Raw genomic sequence first — 20,690 nt, forward strand, 5'->3', positions numbered from 1 at the left:
CCGAATCCTCAGCGAAAAATAAACTCCGAAAAACACCCTCCTAATTTCAGAAGAAATAAACTCTGAAAATACGATATCCTATACTCCGTTTCACCTTCCGTCCGAGCACAGCGGACGCTAGGAGCCATCCCAGCCAATGCGGCGTTGAGGGAGTGTCATGCGACCTTGAGCTCCCTGTGTCGCCCCGCCCCACCGGCAGGTCACGCGACTTTCTCCCGGCGCTGGATCGGCTGGGATGGCTCGTGGCGTCCACTGCGCTCGGCTGACTTGCCTGGACCACTGATGGCGCTTAGCTGCTCGCCGAGCGTGGCCCAAGTGAAGCCACCGGAAGTTTGATGCTGGTCCCGGAAGTGGGGCGTGCACTGGGCTTCCTAGTGCATTCAGTCGATATTTTGCACCGTGCTTTTTTGTGTCTTCGATTGGGTTTTAATACTCCCGTTATGGATTAAATCCCGAGAATGAGGCATTTGAACTTGGGACATATTCACACTCGATCAACTAGAATCTCAAAATGTTTACATTGAATGGCTTCCCATGACACTTCTCGGTCTACATGCGCTCTTACTGCGCAACAAGCAGGCTCTCTTGAGGGAACAAGCGAAAATACAGCGCCCTCGACACTTTTCGAACCAGCACTCGGAAGGGTTACAAAGACTGCTAAGCGCTCACTTCTGGAACAAGCCGCTTACTTCCGGTGGCTTCATACCTGTTTGCTCAATGTGCCATCCAGCCCCCTAGAGTGGAGATCAGTGGCCTGGACCGTCACCGAGGAACCGACACTCAGGGAGCGGTTTTCCCAACTTTCTGGGAGTAATGTCGTCCAAATCTAAGACGCGGCACAGCAGACCTCCGTTTCACGGGCTGTTGCCTTTTGTGCCGTGCCGCCGCTCTTCTTAATTTTCTCCTCCTTCTCCTTCTTCGTCTCCTCCCTCTCATACTCCTCCTAATAATAATAATAGTAATAATACTTGAGAAACGACCTGGTACCGGTGAGAGAAGCAATCGACATGACGGGTGTTGTGCCGAACAAACAAGCAGCTTCGAAATCAGTTGGGTGGGAAATTCATTCCGCTCCGACACACACAGAAAAAAACTGGACATGTACATTTTCCTTCCATGAAACTTTTTTTTTATTCAAATTCACAAACAATTCGTATTCTTCTTTTTTTTTTTTTCATTTAATTTTGATGGCACCGGTTCGGGGTTTGATCTTCGGGGTTTATCGGCACTTACCGAAAACACGTTTGCAAGTCCGGTTTCAGGGCGCTGCCATCTTGCTTGGTTGGGGTTGCTAAGGCGTCGTAATCGGATTATGGCCGCGCCCAAGCACGTACAGCCCACGAAGCAAGATGGCAGCGCCCTGATAACCACACGTGGCGCTGACGTCACGCCGCTACGGTGGCAAGCGCCATCCACAGCCTTGGTTCCTGCGCACGCGCAGTGCCCACACCTCGTGCGGAAACCGCGTGTTTTCCCACACCTCGCAAGGGCCTGTTTGTACACAGCGCATTGGCCTATAAATGCGTGGAATGCAGCATTTTAGGAGCGATCTCTTGCATCCCCAAACGTGACTTACCCCATATTTTTTACTATTTATCCCTTCATTTTGGGTGGGCGTTCTATCGGGACTTTAGGGTATATAAACGTACCCAGGAGTGTGCTGAAGATGCGTCCACCTATCATCTAATCTCTCAAGGAAGGATAACTACTCTACAAAACTAAGCAAACATTTAGCTTTTTTTTTTTTTGTGGTTAGGGTGTTTGCTTTTGTTGAGACCGTTTCTGTGCTCCTCATTCGTGTCGTAAACGTGGCTATAAAAGAGATAATTGGTTGTCTCATCTGTAAACTTTCTGTGCCAGTATTTGCCTTGTACGAGGCAAATACTAGCACACAAACAGCAAGCCCATGGGAGGACAAGGAGAACAGTGGGACTGCCCGGTTGACGGACGTGAACTCTATACACCAACTCATGTTTACAAACAAACCGGAGCGCCCCTAGCGGACGCCACCGGCGCCGCGCATGCGCGATGGGGGTGTGGGCAAGAAGCTCGCCGTCGCCCATAAACAAACCTGAGAATGCGATGTTATCGGCGTCGGTGTAAGTCCCCCTGGTCTTTTTCGCGTTCGAATTGTTGATTCTACGTCTTCCTGGGCGATGTCTGACTACTTGAGCGGCGTCAGCGAAATTACTGAGGCTCGCTACACCGCGAAACTTCGCGTGAATAATGTGACATCTGGCGATTCATTCCGCGTGGACGCCGCAGTATGTACTCTAAAACCTGATTCGCATGATGAGATTTCGTTCGCAATTTTCAGTCGCGACGCCGCTCGGGCTGCAAAAGCGTGAACCGTAGCTGAGATAGTCGACGTCGATACTGAAAATCGCAAGCAGAATCGGACCAAGTCAATTAGGCATAGCAAGTCAGTGACCGCCACTCGTAACAATGATAAGCATCTCCTTGTATTTACTAACCATGTTGAATATACCTGAGACTGGGGTAGAAAAGACTTTTCGACTTTTACGTTCTCTTCTACCCCAGTCTCATGTATATTCAACATGGTTAACATCCACCAACTCGCCTGCACCCTTACTATTGTATCTTTGTATTTACTGTTTACATCGAGCCTGCTTACCAACCTCCAAGCTTAAGTCTTTTGAGACCTGCACTTACTTCGAATAGCAAGTACCGGGCCAACATTTAATCTACGGGCCGGCGTCGTCTAAGAGAGCAGACGACAAGCAGAAACGCTTGAGAGAGCAGACGACAGTTCGAACGATCAGGCGACCGTTTGAACTTGCAGACGCGCTGAACGTAGTCCGCAGGTGGTCCGCACAACTTGACGGTTTTCTGGCGTCCATGTTGTAATAAAACAAATAAATCTGATGACCACAAGTATCCGTGAATTCAACTCAAAGTGCTTCCCGCCCAAGCAATCGTTGTCCGTCGGCGTCTGCTTTTCCCTTTTCACGGCACATATCCAGATTCTCGGACGAACCCAGCACGTGAAAACTGGACTTCAAATCTTTCTCGACTCTTTTGGCACGGCCCCAGTCCCGGCGTTTCGACGAGAAGGCAGGTTTTTGTCTGGTTCCCTTCAAAACAACGCAGGAATACACGTCTGGCATGGGGACTTCTGCCCACAGCCCCGGACCGGAAGTGCGACCGACGCGCCACCACCGCGCCGTGACGTCACAGAGATGAGTTGGTGTATAGACCTTTGTCCGGAAGTGCTCTTTTTAGCCTCGACCGCAAGGAGCAAAAGCGAACAATAATCTCGAACCCAGACGCTCACGGGGAGGGGGGGCTGCGTCGGCCTGCGCCGCCGCTTCCCGTTGAAGGCTTCTTCGCTGGTGTGCCGACTGCAGTTTCACCGGCATCGGTCCTGTTTACCGCGGTATGTGAGTATAGTGCCCGTAATGTGAGAGCCGTGTGTCCATACGCCACTTTGCCGCTGTTGGTTTCCATCTAGCCGAGCCAGAAAACATCTCGCGACGAGTTGATCGCGCCGCGAGTGACGAAGAAGCAAACATGGCGACGGTTTGTGCGATTGCTTTGGTGGCTCCGGTGTTGAGTGTCTTCAACGTCCTCGTGAGAAGATTCCCCTGCCCTTCGAAGTTATCGCAGGCACCACGAGTGGCACGAAAGATGTGGAATCATCGTCTCAACTACAAATAAGCAGGCCTGCACGAGCAACGACGCCGAGCAGGCGCTGGGTCGTGCCTGTGTCGTGTTGTGTCGTCAGATGTTCTACAACGCCGAGATATTTTCATTTATCATTTGGAATGGCTTCAAGAGTGGGAAATTAATCTATTTCGCAGATTGTTAACGCCGAGGTGAGTGCCCTCCGTTGCAGTGCCGTTGTCACGCGAAGTGCAGAGAAAACCGGGTGACGATGGCGGCGGTGCTCTTTGATCGCTTTGATCTTGCGCCGTCGGGTTCATGGAGTCCGGAGTAAACGTACGTACGTGCGTCTGCTGGATCGGTGTTTTGGACTGCCACAAAACTCTTTCTCGCGGGCATTTACCTTGTGAAGCTTAGTAGCTCATTACATTTCGTCGTCGACTGCGCTCATTTGACTACGACGGACGAGCCTGCGTGATGTGAATTTCACTTGCCTAAGATCCTTGGTGTGCTATAACGAGGGCTAATAAAATATCACCGCGAACTTCTGAACAAACGAGTCGAGGTTTCGTCTGTTATCATAACTGATCGCCTGTCACAATATTAATCAGTAGCGTTCCTAGACTCCGCCCCCACAGGCACCCTGCTTCGTTGCCCGATAGTAAGTGTCTCCTGATACCTCGTAGAATTCCAGCTCCCACTTCAAGTAAGTACCATCCTTTAGAACTGGCAATTAATAGTTTCGAACCCAGACGCTTGCAGCGTGTGTGTGTGTGTGTGTGTGTGGGGGGGGGGGGGGGGGGGGCGTGCTAACACACTCGGAGCCCTCGTTTTCGCCGCTTCGCGGCGGCAGACAAGGCGGCACATTACAAACGAAACCTAATCCGAGCTGTCTATGGAACTAGACCCATTCGCTAGTCATTTGATGAAACGTCGTGGTCTCGTTTTCATTCGCTAAAACGGCGTTCGATCAAGTAAACGCCTCCCACTTATTTCGGCTCGGCAGAGCCGCAGAAAGGCAAGCAGATCGCGAAAATCGGTCTCAACCATGCCACGAATGTAATGTCGTATACAAGAAGCCGACAATCAAGCATTTGAAAGCTACAAGAAAGCGGCAGCGAAATATTTACTACGCAATGAACCCGGACTGAACGCGGATGTCAAGGGTCAGCAGACACCGAGAACATTTAAGACAAGAAAGGTTTTCTCTTGTTTTCTCGACCGAGATGGGTTCTCGAATGTTCACGACATCTTATCTGTTGAAGAACGGGCCGCGGAGGCTTCTGGTGAAGACATCTTTCACGATGTGCCGGTGCATTCGGACAGCCTGCCGCATCCAGCTCCCCAAAGCAACGCCGCCAACGCAGCCCCCCCCTCCTGCCTGCCAGTTCTCTCCGCGTGGTGGCGCGAGCGTAGATAAACATGGCGGCGCCCTGGAATTGGCGCGGACACTGGTCTATACCGTTCTTCTAGAACACATCCGAGAAATTGCCTTGTGAGAAAATCTTTACATTTTATGGTCGTACTCGCTAGTTTTGTCAGTCACTTTTTTTTAAAAATTAAACTCTTATATTATCCTTTATCGTTCTAGTCATTCATGCTGAACAGGGGTGATAGCACGAAGTTTTTGTTGTTTTGCATTTGCAGTTTTGTTAGATACGGCAGGTTTCTACTCAGCTTGAGTATTCGAATACATTTATCTTTGCTAAGCAGGGACTTTGAAAAATTTTGTTTCCTAATAGTGAAAACTGTAGTCAGTAAGTTTTGGGCTCTATTTTGTTCCATACTATTCCATCTTGTGAGATGGTTTGTTTTCAGTAGTCTTATAAAACTTGTGATTTGGGTTGTTAATAAGCAGAAAGTTTTCTTCTCATGAGGCTTAAGTTGTGCTTCTTTTATTGACTACGCCTTCTGTTGGAATTCATAAGAGAAACCAACTCGCTATTAGGGCAGTCCTCAATAGCTGCCGTTCAGATAAATTGCAATTATCCTGTTTGCTTTTGATGCTATGGTTCTGAAACGTCACATGAATAGGTTTTTTCGTTGCGCTAATTTTAAATACACACACACACACACACACACACATATATATATATATATATATATATATATATATATATATATATATATATATATATATATATATATATATATATATATATATAAATGTCTGCACGAATAGCCCCAAGTCTGCGAGATTTACTTATACTGCTGCAAAACTCCACTTCTGTGGCTTCCGAGCTGCTCCAGAGCAGTACTTTGACTCCTTTAAAACTGCTCTAAAGGGGCTATCATTGCCGCTCCTATAGACCTGCTACAAAAAGCTAAAGCTTGTTTGCACGCCTGGATCGTCGTCTTTTGTGTCCAGCCTTCAGATAATATAACTCAAATGTTTCCCTTTTTTATTTCTTTTTATTACAGAATGTGTTTACGTGTGGCCGGCGCCAAACCGTTTCCTGTTTCGCACTTCAGTGGAGGAAGCCCTGTCCCCGCTGATTGCACAGGAGTGCTAGCAGTACACTAGTGCCGCAAGGCGTCCAATTTCTGCATCGCACAGACCTCCGACCGGTGTCCTTGCAAGATACAGTACTTTGACTTTGTTGAGGGCTCTTTCACGCACTACACTACCGTTTTTCTGCTTTGCTTTGCTCCAAATCCTGCTTTAGTACAAGTCCAAAAAATTTTTTTCATCGCAAAAATAAAGTACCTATACGCATCGCCGAACGCCGATTCTATGCCCAAACGTAGCCCCATAGCGGTTCGAACCAGATGGCAAAGTTTAGAACTGTTCGTTTTCTCAATCGAAAGTCACGACTAATTTCCGAAATTTTCAACGGGAAAATGGCAGCCGACGGAGTTCTGGAATACTGAATGGCGCCGTTTACCGAAAACGGGCCCTATTTTCCCGCTGAATTTTTCGGAAAATCGCTTATGACTTCTGAATGCGATGGCGGATAAAGTTCCGAGAGAACGCCCGCCCCCGAGAGATCGCTCATCCCGTATTTTTCTGGCTAAGTATCTGTAACATAGAAATTCCGAAACATTGCCCACCCCCCGATTAACGTCGAACGTCACGCGATGTCCGAAGGCAATCGCACAGGCTCGTACAGGATACTCACTAAAAGTATTTAAGTTAAGTTACTGAGTACCACAAGAAATAGTAACTGAGTAGAGTAAAGTAACTGAGTAAAGTACAAAATGCACCAAAAAAGTAACTCGTTACTTTCAAGATACTCTCAAAATACAATTTTCTCTGCAGTTCATTGTGAAGCACAACCGAAGTCAGAAAAAATTCTTCCTCCCAGCTACTATGCAATCTCCTGGAAATCTCATCTACTAAAACTCGGTATTGGCGAGTTTTAGTAGACCGTGTTTTCCCCTCCACTACCCGGAACTCTACAGCCAAAGCCATCGGCTTGCAGGCGCAGTGGCGGTTTCTTCGTAGCGGAGGGTTAGCGGAAAGGGAACCACGGTCTACTAAAACTTGATAATGCTGCGTACGCCACGAGCGATGGGCCGCCGTAGGGTGCCTACATGTTTCCGCCGCTCCGAAACATGTAGCCACCCTAGGCCGCCGGATTGGAGCCGTGTAGTCGGGTGTATATCAAAACTTCCCATTCGCATTTGAACCTTGCACATTTCGACCCAGTCTTATTTGGTCCTTCTCATGTGAACCTTCTCATAAGATCCGAATCGTGTTTTTCGCAACTGGACCCATTCTCATTTCGCCCGTTCGCGCTATGACCGAGTGGCACTAGTTCGGCATGCTTCTAACGTCGTTATGCCTTCGCGGCTTTGTTGATGAGTCTTACCTTGCTTGGGCCCCCAACATACCATCAGATATATGTTGTGTAGAGTTGCGCGCTGAGAATCGTACATTGACGCCTGCTTCCCTTCCTCTAAGCAAATGAGAAAAAAAAAACGATCAACATTTAATTTGGAAACTTTGTTTGAACAGAAATAGCATACATAATAGCGGTGGTTCTCAACCATTGATGTTTCGCTGACCCCTTGTAGAAAGGCGGAGATGATGGAGGACCCCGTTTGGGGTGAGGGGAATAGAAAGGTATAGGTTATCATGATAATGATTTAATAAATGGATATAACTAATTGCTAGTGTGAAGTAGACTTATCTCATTGACATACACACGAGAGTACTCTCCCGAAAATTGGAACGTTTCTTCTCAACGTGAAGAAAGGCAACTAACATTGCCGTGCCTGACTGATGAGACAGGGCTTCGCTGACCCCTAGGATGCCTTCGCAGACCCCCTTTTTAGAACCACTGCATTATAGAAGTGGTAGCGTTGTCCCAAGTCGAGAGACCTCAAACGACGTGACATTTCGGAATATGATCTGGCTGCGATAAATAGTTGGTCTGTTTTATCGTCAGCTAGTAGCTTTTCATGCGACGCGTCAAAGCGAGATCTTTTTGAGAAAGGCTGTTTTGAAAAGGGCCAGGTGAGAAGGGCGAAACAAGAACGGGCCCGAATGAGGAGCGTTGGAATGGGAAAGACGAAACGAGAAAGGACCAAATTCGACAGGTCCAAGAGAGATCTTTCTGAGAATGGTTGTTTTGAGAAGGGCCAAGTAAGAAGGCCGAAACGAGAACAGGCTCAAATGATAATCGCCCGTGTAGTCACGTCTTACGACTCTTGTGTGCGAAGAGAGCTTAGTGAAACGAACGAGTGGTGTGTGCGACTGCGTGCGGATGCAAAGGCATTTTTGAAGCTGGACGGCTTTCTTTTATATGCTTTCACTCCATAACATAGAAAAATAAACTCCGGTTTATTGTCGACTCTTACCAGATACTTGTAGAACACACCCTCTCCCCAACGCAAGTGCCCTCCCTCTGGCTTGTAGCTTTTTACACATCTTATGCTTTCACCCGCATGCGCCCTCCAGCTTCGGAATCTCTGTGGCTCTTGGGCTTGGCCACAAACAAATTGTAAGAAAATGTGCTTTGACGTTTTGCCCAGTTAGAAGACACGACACGCGTTCGCTCGGCTTGAGGCTGCGACACCTGCTTCTTCGTGTCACCTCTTTCAGGAGAAGCACGGAAGTGCACCGTATTACCTGGCAAGAAATGTATCTGCAATGGCAGGGCGGGGAGGCACTCACTTGATCGAATGACGTTTTAGCGAACGCCCACGTTTCACCGAATGACACTTTAGCGAATAGTCGGACGCCGCGAAGCGGCGTTTTCGGGGCGGCCAAATGGGTTCACATTTTTGTAATGAGCCGCCGCTGACTGTCGCCGCGAAGCGGCGTAAAGCGCAGCGCAGCGGATAGCAACGGATGGGTTAACGCGCGCCCCCGTCATTCGCTAAAACTTCGATTCGCTCAAAAATCGCTGTTCGCTAAAATGATATGGTGATATGGACCCAAAAGGTGATATGGACCCAAAAGTAACTTTAAAACAGGGGCGGATCCAGACCTCCATTTTAGGGGGGGGGGGGGGGGGGCGGTTCCTCGGTGTAAAACGGCGGGGGGGGGGGGGGTTATTTTTTGTGGAGTTATTGTTGTTACTAAACTCTGATAGCATAATATAGATATTGAGAGCTTTTGTATCGGTTTACCTGTCGGGGATGAATTCTTTGAATTAAAACCTTTCGGGTGACCACACTAGAGGTAAGTATCTAGAAAATTGTGGTGGCACTATCCTTTCTGAATACCATAATGCAAGGCATTTTGTAGTTCATAGGAAACGGGATTACTCCATTCGCGTGGCAGCGCGCTAGAAATAGAAAGAAGTTGAACTACTGGGGATGAATGTTTGGTGCTATAGCGGCTGTGACAGTTGCAGAAAGTGTAACTTGGGTGGCTCAGATATCGTCGGCGGTGCTACTAATTTTGGGCTCCTTTTGCTTGAATATTTATATATTCTCGTTACACCCGCAGAGCATGTACGGAGAACCAACCTTTGCCAACTATACGGAGGAAGCTCATGCAGCTAATGACAATGCGAAAAACGTTTTAATCTAAAACTCGGCTGTTCTTTGAGATTAAGCTTGGCATAGTAGTTAGAACTTTATATTCAGTGCCAAAATGCAGAACGTGGTTTTAAAACATACTTTTCATTGTCGCCGGTTGTTTCAATGGAGCGAGTACGTTGCAAACAAGCGACAAAAATTACACCATCTTCCCGAGGGGAACCATGGGGTGATGCGGAGATCGTTCCATCACACTTCATCGGAAGAACGGAGTGAAGTGGAGTCAACAGCGGTGAACTGAACGCGCGCAGAATTGGTTTGCTCTCTATGTTTATACAACCTTGATGGAGATGCGCCTCAACGGGTAATCGGTCTCTTAGCTGTAGATGAGAAATTTAGCCAGTGCAGTACAACCGCTAACCTGGGGTTTTTAACGTGCATCACGCAGTAGTGATCACACGAACGCGTGCCGGTACGAAACTCATCCAGATCGAAACGGGCGGGGGCGGTGGGGATCGAACCCAGGAGGTTCCCAGCGGAAGCTTTCGCTCCACGCTCCGAGCTGAGACGCGTTAAAGGGGTACTCCACTGGTTTTTTCATTGTCTCCGATTTGCTTGAAATTTTGCTAAACTAACCAACAAACATTGCTAAAATAGTATCCCAAATATTAGGTCAAAATATTGTTTTTTAGCGAAGTTATTGAATTCACAGTTTTGGTCCTCACCGTGTTTTTCGAACTCGAAGTCTCTACTGGCAACAATGAAAAAGTGACGTCAGTGGAGGGCAGGGGTTCACTTTTTGGACTATAGAAGTCGTTTTAAACTGATTCGAAGCAGTTTCTTGGTGTCAAATGAGTGCCTTGGAAGCTCGCTCCCGTATCCGCGCGCCAGCACGGCACAAATGATTGGCATATTCTACTTTTTGGCTGCTTGCTCGACTGGCAAGCCTGCCTGCCACTGACGTCACGGCACTGAAAAGTGCGCGTATATTTGAATGTCTGTTTTTGCATCATTTTCATTTGCCGATTTCACAATACCTATTATGAATTTCGCGATTCTAAAGGGCATACCGGAAAGGCTAAAGGCCGGGGAGTCAGAAAATATAGTTAGTTGAGGTAGCTCAAAAACTCGGTGGAGTACCCCTTTAACCCACTCGGCCACTTCCTCCCCTGAACGCACGCAGCGCGTTACCACTTGAAGGAGAGGAGACTAGAGGAGGAGAGTTGCGCATGCGCGCGCGGCGTGAGTAGAAGCGAACGCACGCGGAGTGCACGCAGCTGGTAGAGAGAGAGAGCGGAGAGAGTAACGCCAAATGTAACGCGCAGCTGTTGGAGAGAGGGAAGGAGGAGAGTTGCTTATGCATAGTGTGAGTGCGGACTACGACGCCGCGGGACATAGACACATAGACCCGAGCAAGAGATGCTCCGCATCCAAAATGGCCCGGCGGTTTCGACGCTGCTCGCGGCGTCAAAGGACTGTTGACGCAGCGAGCAAACCGAACGCTGCCAGGCAAGTTCGTCGGTTGTTCGCCGTATATTTGGAATGTCCAGAGCGCAGCTCATGCGGCATTGTCAACCCAAACTCGTGTTTTCACGTGTTCTGGGTGCAACTCGAGAGAACGAAAGCGAATTGTTGAATATTTTTGAAAGCATGTTGCAGTTCGGCAACTATAACTTTTCAACTTAGACAATACCTTAAACCAGCAATTGATCGTTCCAAATTATATTCAATTGCACTTCGTCTGGATATTTTCTGTATTAAAGGAACACTTACATGATTCTGGGTAGTTAGCTCATTCGTCAGGGTCGAGAGGACAGGTGCAGAGATATGATGGGGCAGAACAGTTGCCCGGTCGGCGAATCTTCACTGGGCTAAAGGCCGATCACGACTGCAGCATGGATGTTTGGGAATCGGTGTTCACTCGAACGGGCACAGGCACTTTGAAAGAGCTCGTTTTCCCCAAGTCCCTAGGTAGGGAATTCGAAGCCGCAGTTGCAAACCAGCAAGCCCCGCTTCTGTTCCGTTCGACACATACATATTCGCTCCTGCAAAGCCGCGCGAAAGCTCTGCCGTCCATCCATAGAAGCCGCGTTTAACTCGAAAAGTAAAGCCGGCGCCAATTGGAGACAAGGGGTAGCGGGCGCCTTTCCTAAAATATGTCCCGCCACGCTAAGTTGAAACGGCATTGTATACAAATAAATGCCTACGGCGTCGGCTTGAGGACCCCGTGTAAGCAGCCTCCAGCCTTTAGAGTGCTCGTACCGTTTATCTTTCTTTTATTAGCTTCCCGCCACGAGAAGTCGTACCGCAGGCAGTATGAAGCCCATTAGAGAAAACATCTCCCCCTTCTGGTGCTCGTCGGCTTCTTTCTGTATTCCGCGCTGCGGCGCTGATCCTCAGTGAGGGATAGAGGCGAGGACGAAAGAGGGCTTATGTTTAAGCCAAGGTCGTGGGGAAGTCCGGAGCTTCTTCAGGAGAAGCTCAGACCCAGACTACACTGTACCCAGAGCATTTGCTTCCTCCCTCAGTTGAGAAGAAAAGCAATTGGTCACCTCTTTGTACAGGCTGAATCCCCCCCCCCCCCCCCCCCCCCTTCCCCCTGGAACGTCTCCTCCTGGTACGTCCCCTCCGCGCTTCCCTTGGCAATGAGCACACCGTGCCAATAATATACCTTTAGTGAGCCCGTGGGCGACATCATCTCAAAGCAAGCCATAGAAGACATGCCAAAAGACAAGCCCAGAACCACGAAGAAACCATCAAACGAAAAGTGATGAAAAGGCAGCCACTAGAGAGGAAGGATAATCCGCTGTGTATAAGATCGTACCCTTGAGGAAGGCTGCTTGGGTCTGCGTTTGGGAGCTTTCAGGGCACAAATTTTTCGCAGACAAAACCCAAAGAGAGAGAGGGAGACAGAGAGAGAGACAGAGAAAGGGGACTAGATATGTTGAAGGTATTTTCCCCCCGTGCTCGACGTGCTGGCCTTGTTTTGGAAGTGTGCCTGCAGTCGAGGACCCTGATATTTGGTGCGCACTTCGAAACTCCTGGCGCCGTCCCTTTCGGGAAGACGTACCGTGACCTTGACGGAGATAAATCCCACTTTGGAAGCGCCCAGCAGGCGCGTCCACCCACCGCTGTTTTAATCTTTTGTCCCTCGCGTCGATTGCTTACGTTTTTCTTCGAGCTGACGAAGAACCCCGGGGGGGAGGGGGGGTGCCTGGCAAGGCGTTTAGGGGGGAGCGATCGCCCCCACCGCCCCCCCCCCCCCCCCCCCCCTTGGATCCGCCACTGCTTTAAAATGAGTACAAATCACTTGAAAAAAAGTATTTAAGTTGGGGTACTAAACACTGACGTTCGAAAGTATTTGCCAGACACCAAGTTACTCGATCACAAAAGTATTTAAGACACAGTAACTTGATTAGAGTATTTAAGTTACGTACAAGTCTGGCAATCGCATCCGCCTCGATCTGCTACCCGTGCGTCTGGTAAGCGAATTCGTGGCGGGTTCCCGCGCGTTTTTGTCCGCGATCTGTACGCGCGATATTGACTCCCACCCGCTAATAACACGCGAGTTGTTCCCGCGTGTATATTATATCGTGAAATGCGAATCGGCTGCGTCCGCGATGTGCGGTATCCGATATCCCGTGACATGAGAGGTTGTAGCGGATTCCCGCGATTTTTGTCCGCGATCTGCGCGCGCGATATCGGTTCCCGTGACAGGCAAGTTTGCAGCGGGTTCCCGGCGTATTCATATTGCGTCATAAAACTTGAATCTGCTGCGTCCGTGGTGTGCGGATGCACACCACGGACGCTTGTGAGATGCGAGTTCTCGGCGGGTTTCCGCGGGTCCTTCGCACGGTAAAACGCGAATCTGCCGCGTCGGCAATCTGCGATGTCCTTTGACTCCTTTCCCGTGACCAGGGGTTTCCCAAGAATTTAAATTAGGGGTTGTGTCCAAATTTTTAGGGGGGGGGGGGGGGGGGGGGCATTGAAATTAGAGGAGTCGGTGCGAATTAAGGGAGTGCCTTCAGAAAAACAAGAGGGCGTGTGTAGGGAAATCACTGCCCATGACACAGGAGTTCGTAGCGAGTTTTAGCGTGTTTATCGCATCGTGAAACGCGATTTTGCGGTGTCCGCGATCTGGAGTATCAGTTCCCGCGTCACGTGGTGCCCCCGGTGTTATCATTAATTTTGATAACGTTTTGCTGTGGCATCCCCAAAGATAGCTCACCCCATGTTTTTCACCATTTATCTCATCATTTTGGGTGGGTGTTCTTTCGGAACTGTACCTGTTCGGAAACTTGTGTCATCTGGTTCGACCACTAGTGCTGCATTTGGGCGGAAAATGGGTAATCTTTCGGGAACTGCTAACGATGACGTTCTGTGCAGGCCTTTTGTCTTCTAGGTGATATCGGTAGATGCCGCGTGTCACATTACGTGATGTAACATGGAGTGACGCCCTACTAAACCAGCCAATGCTAAAAGGGAGAACTTCTGGTTTTCAGCGTCCCTTGCAACCCTGCCAACTGCGCCTACGCTCTTTGTTTTTTTTTTCACTTTGGTGCGTATTTTGATTTTGCCGTTCACGAGAAAGCCGCAGTATGGCGCGACTCTTGCATTTTCTCCATTTTGATATGTCATCCCTGGAGTTGCCACTGCGGCAGAAATGGTGGCACTGCGGTTGCATCTAGCTTGGTGCTGCATCATGTTCCGTGTTACCAGTATCGTGGCCTTTGCCACGATACTGGGAGAGAAGGGCGATTTTATTTTTATTACAAAGCTGCGTCTTTTTGCTGTCCGAGAACTGCGGAGGGGACAGACCTTTGACAGACTTTGTACCTTTATTCTGTCTACCTTTGGGTTGATTCCGGAAAATATCAGAACTCTGCTCAATTGAAATAGTCCGTAATTCACTGCATGCATTCGCAACCTCAGTGTTCGCATTTTCTATGTGTGCCTACATTTTCACACTGACGTAACCTGCACAAAGCTCGTAATATTGGAGAGATGATGAGCCATCTGAGACACATCATTAATAAAATTGGTGTTGAAAAGGCAGTGGAACAGAATTTTTATCAGCACTGAAACGAAAACACCAAAAATATGTTTGTTTGAAAAAAAACTTTGGAACGCATACTCACATGACTTCTGGAATTTTCGACGTTGCATTTCTCGCATTAATCCTCTGGACCCGGTTTGAATTCTTTTATTCTATATTATTTTAGCCAATGTGGGACTATTTATTTAATTGGAAGGTGCTTAGGCACCATATTTAGTATTTGCATAAAATAAAGACAAGCTGATGCCCCCCCCCCCCTTTTTCAAATGAAAAAAAAAAAAAAAAGCAGGGAAACGTCCTGATCCAAAAGTTTAATTCGAAGCAAAACAGCTCATCTTAAAGATTCACTGAGGATACGATATTGTCGTATTTCCTAAGACTGGGACGTAACACTTCTCAATCATTTTAACCTTTCTCATCCTGCGTAGCTTCAAAACGCGCATTTATTTTATAGGTCCTTTTGCTAAAATATGTTTCCTCAAGGACATTTAGTTTCATCAGCTAGGGGCTCATTCACACACATGCAACTGCTCATGACCGAGTGCATCAAGACCCACCCCTCGTGATATCTTAAGATGCGAGAACCCACCGGCGACACCTGTCAGTTCTGAGGCCACAATGTAGGTGGCGCCACGGTGGGCCAGAGTGTCTTCTCGTCGCAAGGTGTCGCAAGAGGTTGTAATGCACTCGGTCGTAAGCAATCTCAGTTGCGTGATCCAGCCTTAACGCATTCATTGTTTCTTTCTGCGAATCCTAAAACCCCAGCGTGCATTGTTTCCTTTTGGGAATCCCCTAACCCCGTTTTCCGTCGGGTGGCGCCAGTTGTTTGTGAGACGGGACCGACAGTTTGGGCGGGAAGTCTGCCCTCGGTGCATCTGATGTGTCCTCCTCCCCGTCTTCTATCTCCTGTAGGTGGCGCAGCAGTGATCCCCCAGGAGCTGCCGGCGCAGAGGCACTACCTGGTGATCGTGAACCCCAAGAGCGGACCCGGGCGCTCCCTGGAGATCTTCCTGCACCGGGTGAGGCCCATCCTGGCCGAGGCCGACATCTCGCACCTCCTACTCGTCACCGGTGAGTTGGGGGTGGTTGGCTCAGCGTTGCCGGGGGTGTGTTCGGAACAGCTTGCAGAAAAAGTCAACGTCTGTTTTCACGAATGTCGTATAACCTGGTTTTCGGGGGGGGGGCAAGGGGCCGGGGGCAAGGTAGGGGGGGAGGGCACGGCTATTTAACTTTAGGTAAATACACCTTAGTGATTCACATGCTAGCCTTTAGCCAGCTGTCAAATCGGCTTACCCTATGCGCATAAGAAAATGTGGAGGCCGACTAAGGGCTAGCATGTGAATCACTCCAACATGTTTACCTAAGCCTTGCCTCTCTTCCCTTCTACCGCTCCCCTCTCTCCCCCCGAAAACCAAACTATGTAAAGTCATGTAAAGTCCACGAAAGCATAACAATCAGGCTGCCGAAATTGGCCTGCTGATTTACACTCCACAAGCTTTTTCCGAATACACTGCCGGGGATAGAAAAAGTTACTCATAAAGTTGCTACATCCTTTGAAGCATGTGGTTTGCATGCTAAACTTTCCCACAGAACGTGTTTAGGGCTGGGGTTTCGTGGAAAAACTGATCCGAAAAAAACCCTGAGGCTAAAGAGTAACATGTAATTTTCCTGCTAAGTATAGCAAGAAAAACCGACTGCAACTTGTCTTATCGTATCTTACTCCTCTATATTAACATTAGTAGTTACGCATGATTTTATGGAAAAAAGCTGATTACTTGTTTTTGTTTGGCTGCTTATTTTCTGCTTTACTTTTTAAATGTTAGAAAATGGAATATGCTCGATTGCATCATCTGGCAGGAAAGACGCAGGTACTAGTGTGACACAGGGCATCTACTCTCCATATTTATAAGCACATACTAACGGATAGGCAGTAGCTAGTTCGCTGCATCCAGGCACTGCGCTTCATTGGGCACCCGCCCGAGCGAATGCCAACAGGCGGAGATGTCAGTCTCATTACGGTAGCGTTCTTTATTACTGCATTTTTTTCTTTAATTTTTTTTTGGGTCTGTCATTCAGGGATGGCACATGAGGTGAATAGACCGCATGCTTTTGTTTCATTATAATTTTTTTTTAAATCTGTCACGCAAGGATGATTTGCGAGATGAATAGACGGCAGAATGCACCTCACCGCAGCCTCTCCATTCAATTGGGTTGGTAGCTTGCATCATCTCTAACCTGTTGGGAAACCAGGCACGTAGCCAAGGGGGAACCCATGGGACCCATCCCCCCCCCCCCCCCGCCCCCCGAAATCTTCCATTTTGCTGGAACGTCCTCTCCCCCTCTCCCTCATACAGCATTTTGTCATGGGCAAGCCCCCCCCCCCCCCCCCCCCCCCCGCAAAACAAAATCCTGCCTACGTGCCTGCTGTGAACCTAAAGACCCGGGGAAAATGTACCGAATTCCAGAATAAAATTGTTGAAGTCGGTATTGTCTCAATTAGATAGCATTGGCCTCGGCCAATCCTTCCAATCCCCACCTCTTAAAATGGCCCTGCCGCTGTGCAACCGCTCGCCATAATCTCGTGGGGAAATAAATGTTTTCTCACTCGCTCTGTGTACTGAATTCTGCCATTGTTCACAAAATTGGGCTGAAAGGTCGTGTTGGAGTACCACAATTGTTATAAGGTGTGACACAAGTCTCGGTTCACGGCTGGTCCTTTTTGAAGTCAGCAGTTTGTTGCACACGTAACCCTACAGAGGGTGTTTTTTTTTTTTAGGCTGTACTGAATGTAGCTTGTTCAGGTGAGTTATACGACCAGGGGGACGTCATATAGGGGGCTATTCGTCACGATAAGTCGGATCATCGGCTAAAATTTAATAATCAGTTCCTTACTTAGTGAGAATAAACATGTGGTTTATTAATTAAAATTAAAAAAGGTTTAATTAAAATATTTAGTTAATTAACCAACCTATCTTGACAATTGTCCCCTTATATTATGTCCTCCTGGCTGTAAATTAACCTGCAGAGATCGCATTAGTGTAGTTTTCATGGCTTTTTTTTAATAAATCTGCCGATGCCCCTCGTTTGACTCTGTAGAGACAGCCCTAAAGTAATAGTGCTCAAGACACTGTTGTCCTTACGTGAAAACCAGTACGGGAACCAGATCTCAGTACCCCAAGCCCGACAAAGACTTGCACACTTTAATTTCTGTTAAAAATTATCAACAATTGTGTCTATGCATGTATGATATGGCTATTCACTGAAGCGAGAACTCAGCTATGAACAGTGTTCAGTGCAATCACGGTCACTTTGAGCACAGGTGGCAATGGCCGGGAACTGTAGGGTAAGATAAGGGAAGCTTTTAATGCCTCCCTGGACTTTGACACAGAGTGACTGGCTGCAAATTTTGAGCTCCTTATGCCGGCTGAGGTGCCCACAGTTTATCAAAGTCTTATTGGAGTGTAGGAACTGCAAAACAGATTTATGTTGAACGATCCCCAGAACTTTGATTGTATGTCCTTTGATGGGGCATGTCTCATGCTCTTCATTGGTTTAGCAGTAAATTGTTTTCTTGGATGACAGTTTTATTGGAATTATTTTAAATAAAAGTAGAGAGCATCTCTTCACAGACAAAATGCACCTCTGTAGTTCTATTAGGTGTTATTGTTGCCCATCTTATTGTGATAATTGCAATTCTGTCCTATAGCAGTTATTGTAATATGTTTGGTGCACAGAGCGGCAAAACCATGCGAAGGAGTTCATCAAGGGCCTGAATCTGAAGCAGTGGAGTGGAATCCTGGTGATCTCGGGCGATGGACTTCTCTTTGAGGTGCGTAAACTCGGTTAAGCAATTCAAGACTGTTGGATCAGTGTCAAGTTTAATGCACCCTACTTGGTACTTAAAGTTGTGTGTGTACTTGTGGGTAGCTCAGCACAAACTTGCACTAAAAGCTACAGAAGCACTCATAATGTGAGCAATGCTGATCACAAAGGTTGATTGCATCTGGTCAACCAGCGTCAATTCTACCGAATGGAGAAAAACATATGAAAATCCCTCACTCTTTCTTTCAGTTGGTTAGGGACAGCAAGTAGTTGGCGGGCAAAATTCCATGTTAGTCTAATTTTGATGGCACCGGTGTTTCTCTGTAACCCATGTGTCTACTCTGTTTCCTTCTCCAGCAGTCTCGGGTCAGTCTCAATGTTGTACTCTGAAGATGTCTCCCATAGCCTCTGACTGAATCAAAACGGCAGGGCGAGTCTTTCTAACACCCGACCTCCAGCGCGTGCTCGAGCTGCTTGAGACTTTGAAGTGTTGTCGAATGTTGGAAGCTCACTCTTGAGGTGGGGAAAGTTGCTCCCTGTTGTTCTCAGATGGATGGATGGATACATGGTGATCAGAGCCGTATATGTAGAGAGTTTGGTCAATGGGAGGCGCGGGCAGAGCCAGGGCGTGCGGCACACTCGTAAAGAGGGCTTGGCATGCCCTCTTGACCAACCAGAAGCCGAAAAGAATCCCCTAGCGGTGGTAGCGAGAAACAGTTCTGATCAAAGGTCTATGTTCGTATATGGTTTTAATAAGTGCGTAAGAGAGAAGATTAGTAACTCTTCGTGGTTGAAAATAGGGTTTACGTGTTGTTTTGATCATGGTCATGCAGAAAGATGTAAGAAACGAATGCGCCGCTCAACTCCGTTTTGTGCAGACAGAGTGTGACCGCTCGGACGGCAGATTCGCGGCCCTCAGCGTTTGGCGTATGGATTATGTCGATCGTTCCGCTAGTTGCACTCTTCCACCATCATTTTGGATGAGCGTGATTGAAACATCACGTGTCCCATATTTTCAGCCATCGAGAGTTACTCTGATGCAGTTATCAGGTTTGTTTCTCGCGAACATTGCCAGGGTATTATTTCCGGCTTCTGGTTGGTCACATTCGAATTTCTGAAGACGCCCTGGAACACGCCCAACCCGCTTTCGGCCAATGGCGCCTCCTCATTTGTCTCCTACACTTCCCAACGAATGGCCAAACTCTCTACATATACGGCTCTGATGGTAATGGCTATACCCTTTGTAATGGGCTAGGTGGCTTGCATTACCTAGCCTAACATTTCGTCATCCCTTCTTTTCTAAATTTGTATAAATTTTGTTCACCGCAACCCTACCCCCTTTAAAATGTTCCCAGGGCTTATTTTTATTTGTATTTTCACCCCTCCCTAGATCTTTTCCACCAATATTTCAATCTTCTCTTAGTATACTGCCAATTTTGTCCCTATCCATTCGTCCATCCATGTCTACAAATCCCTCTCTGCAAATCCCTGTGCCCCCTCCAAATCCATAGCCATCCTCCCCAAGAGAATGGGATGAAGGCCCATGCTTTTTAAAATTACATGCTTTATAGTTTCCCTTTTGCAGTTGCATACGTCGCATAGAGTGTCTATTTCCTGGAATTCAGCCCTATAGGTATGTTTTCGTTCTTAGCACCCCTGTTCTAGCTTCAAACAGCAATGAGCTCCCCAATGAATTATCATACAACTGTTCCTTCTTTATTTCTTGCTTTTGTGCCCTGTATATTGTTAGAGCTGATTTCCCCTGCATTCTTTCTTCCCACAATTTCCTCTGTTTCCTTTACTCCCTTTTCTACTGATATACTCTGATCTGCCCCATCTTGCGGGTTCGGTTTGCCCACTTAGTGTTTAGACTTTCATATATAGATACTTGTACACTTTCTCTGCCCACCGCATATCCTCAATTTCAGCTAGTCTTTGTTCAAATTTTACTTTACTGATCGCTTCTCTACTTTCAAAAGATGCCCAACCCATATCCCCCTGTACTCCCTCATTTGGTGTATTCCCATGTGCCCCCAATGCCAACCTACCCACAATCCGTTGCTGTATCTCTAAAGCTACCTAAATTTCTGACCTCATACACAATACCACATTCCGAAATGAGAGTCTTGGCACCACGACTCCCTTTCATACACCCCTAATGACTTCATATCTATTATAGTTCCAAAGTGCCTTGTGTTTCCTAATAGCTGAATCCCGTTTCCCCTTTTTTATTACAATATCTTCATGCTTTTTTAGA

General features: G+C 47.7%; 1 protein-coding gene across 1 annotated transcript in view; it reads left to right on the top strand.

Annotated features, from left to right (window-relative positions):
* LOC8038252 (sphingosine kinase 1) overlaps positions 1-20,690 on the top strand; it is a 93,948-nt gene that overhangs the window by 61,874 nt on the left and 11,384 nt on the right. The window contains exons 2-3 of the mRNA XM_029990083.2: positions 15,524-15,682; positions 18,346-18,440. Coding sequence (XP_029845943.2) covers positions 15,524-15,682; positions 18,346-18,440 — 254 coding nt within the window. The remainder of the gene's footprint in view (positions 1-15,523; positions 15,683-18,345; positions 18,441-20,690) is intronic.

The sequence above is a fragment of the Ixodes scapularis genome, unplaced genomic scaffold (assembly GCF_016920785.2).
Source record: "Ixodes scapularis isolate PalLabHiFi unplaced genomic scaffold, ASM1692078v2 PGA_scaffold6__148_contigs__length_123643588, whole genome shotgun sequence".
Classification (NCBI taxonomy): domain Eukaryota; kingdom Metazoa; phylum Arthropoda; class Arachnida; order Ixodida; family Ixodidae; genus Ixodes; species Ixodes scapularis.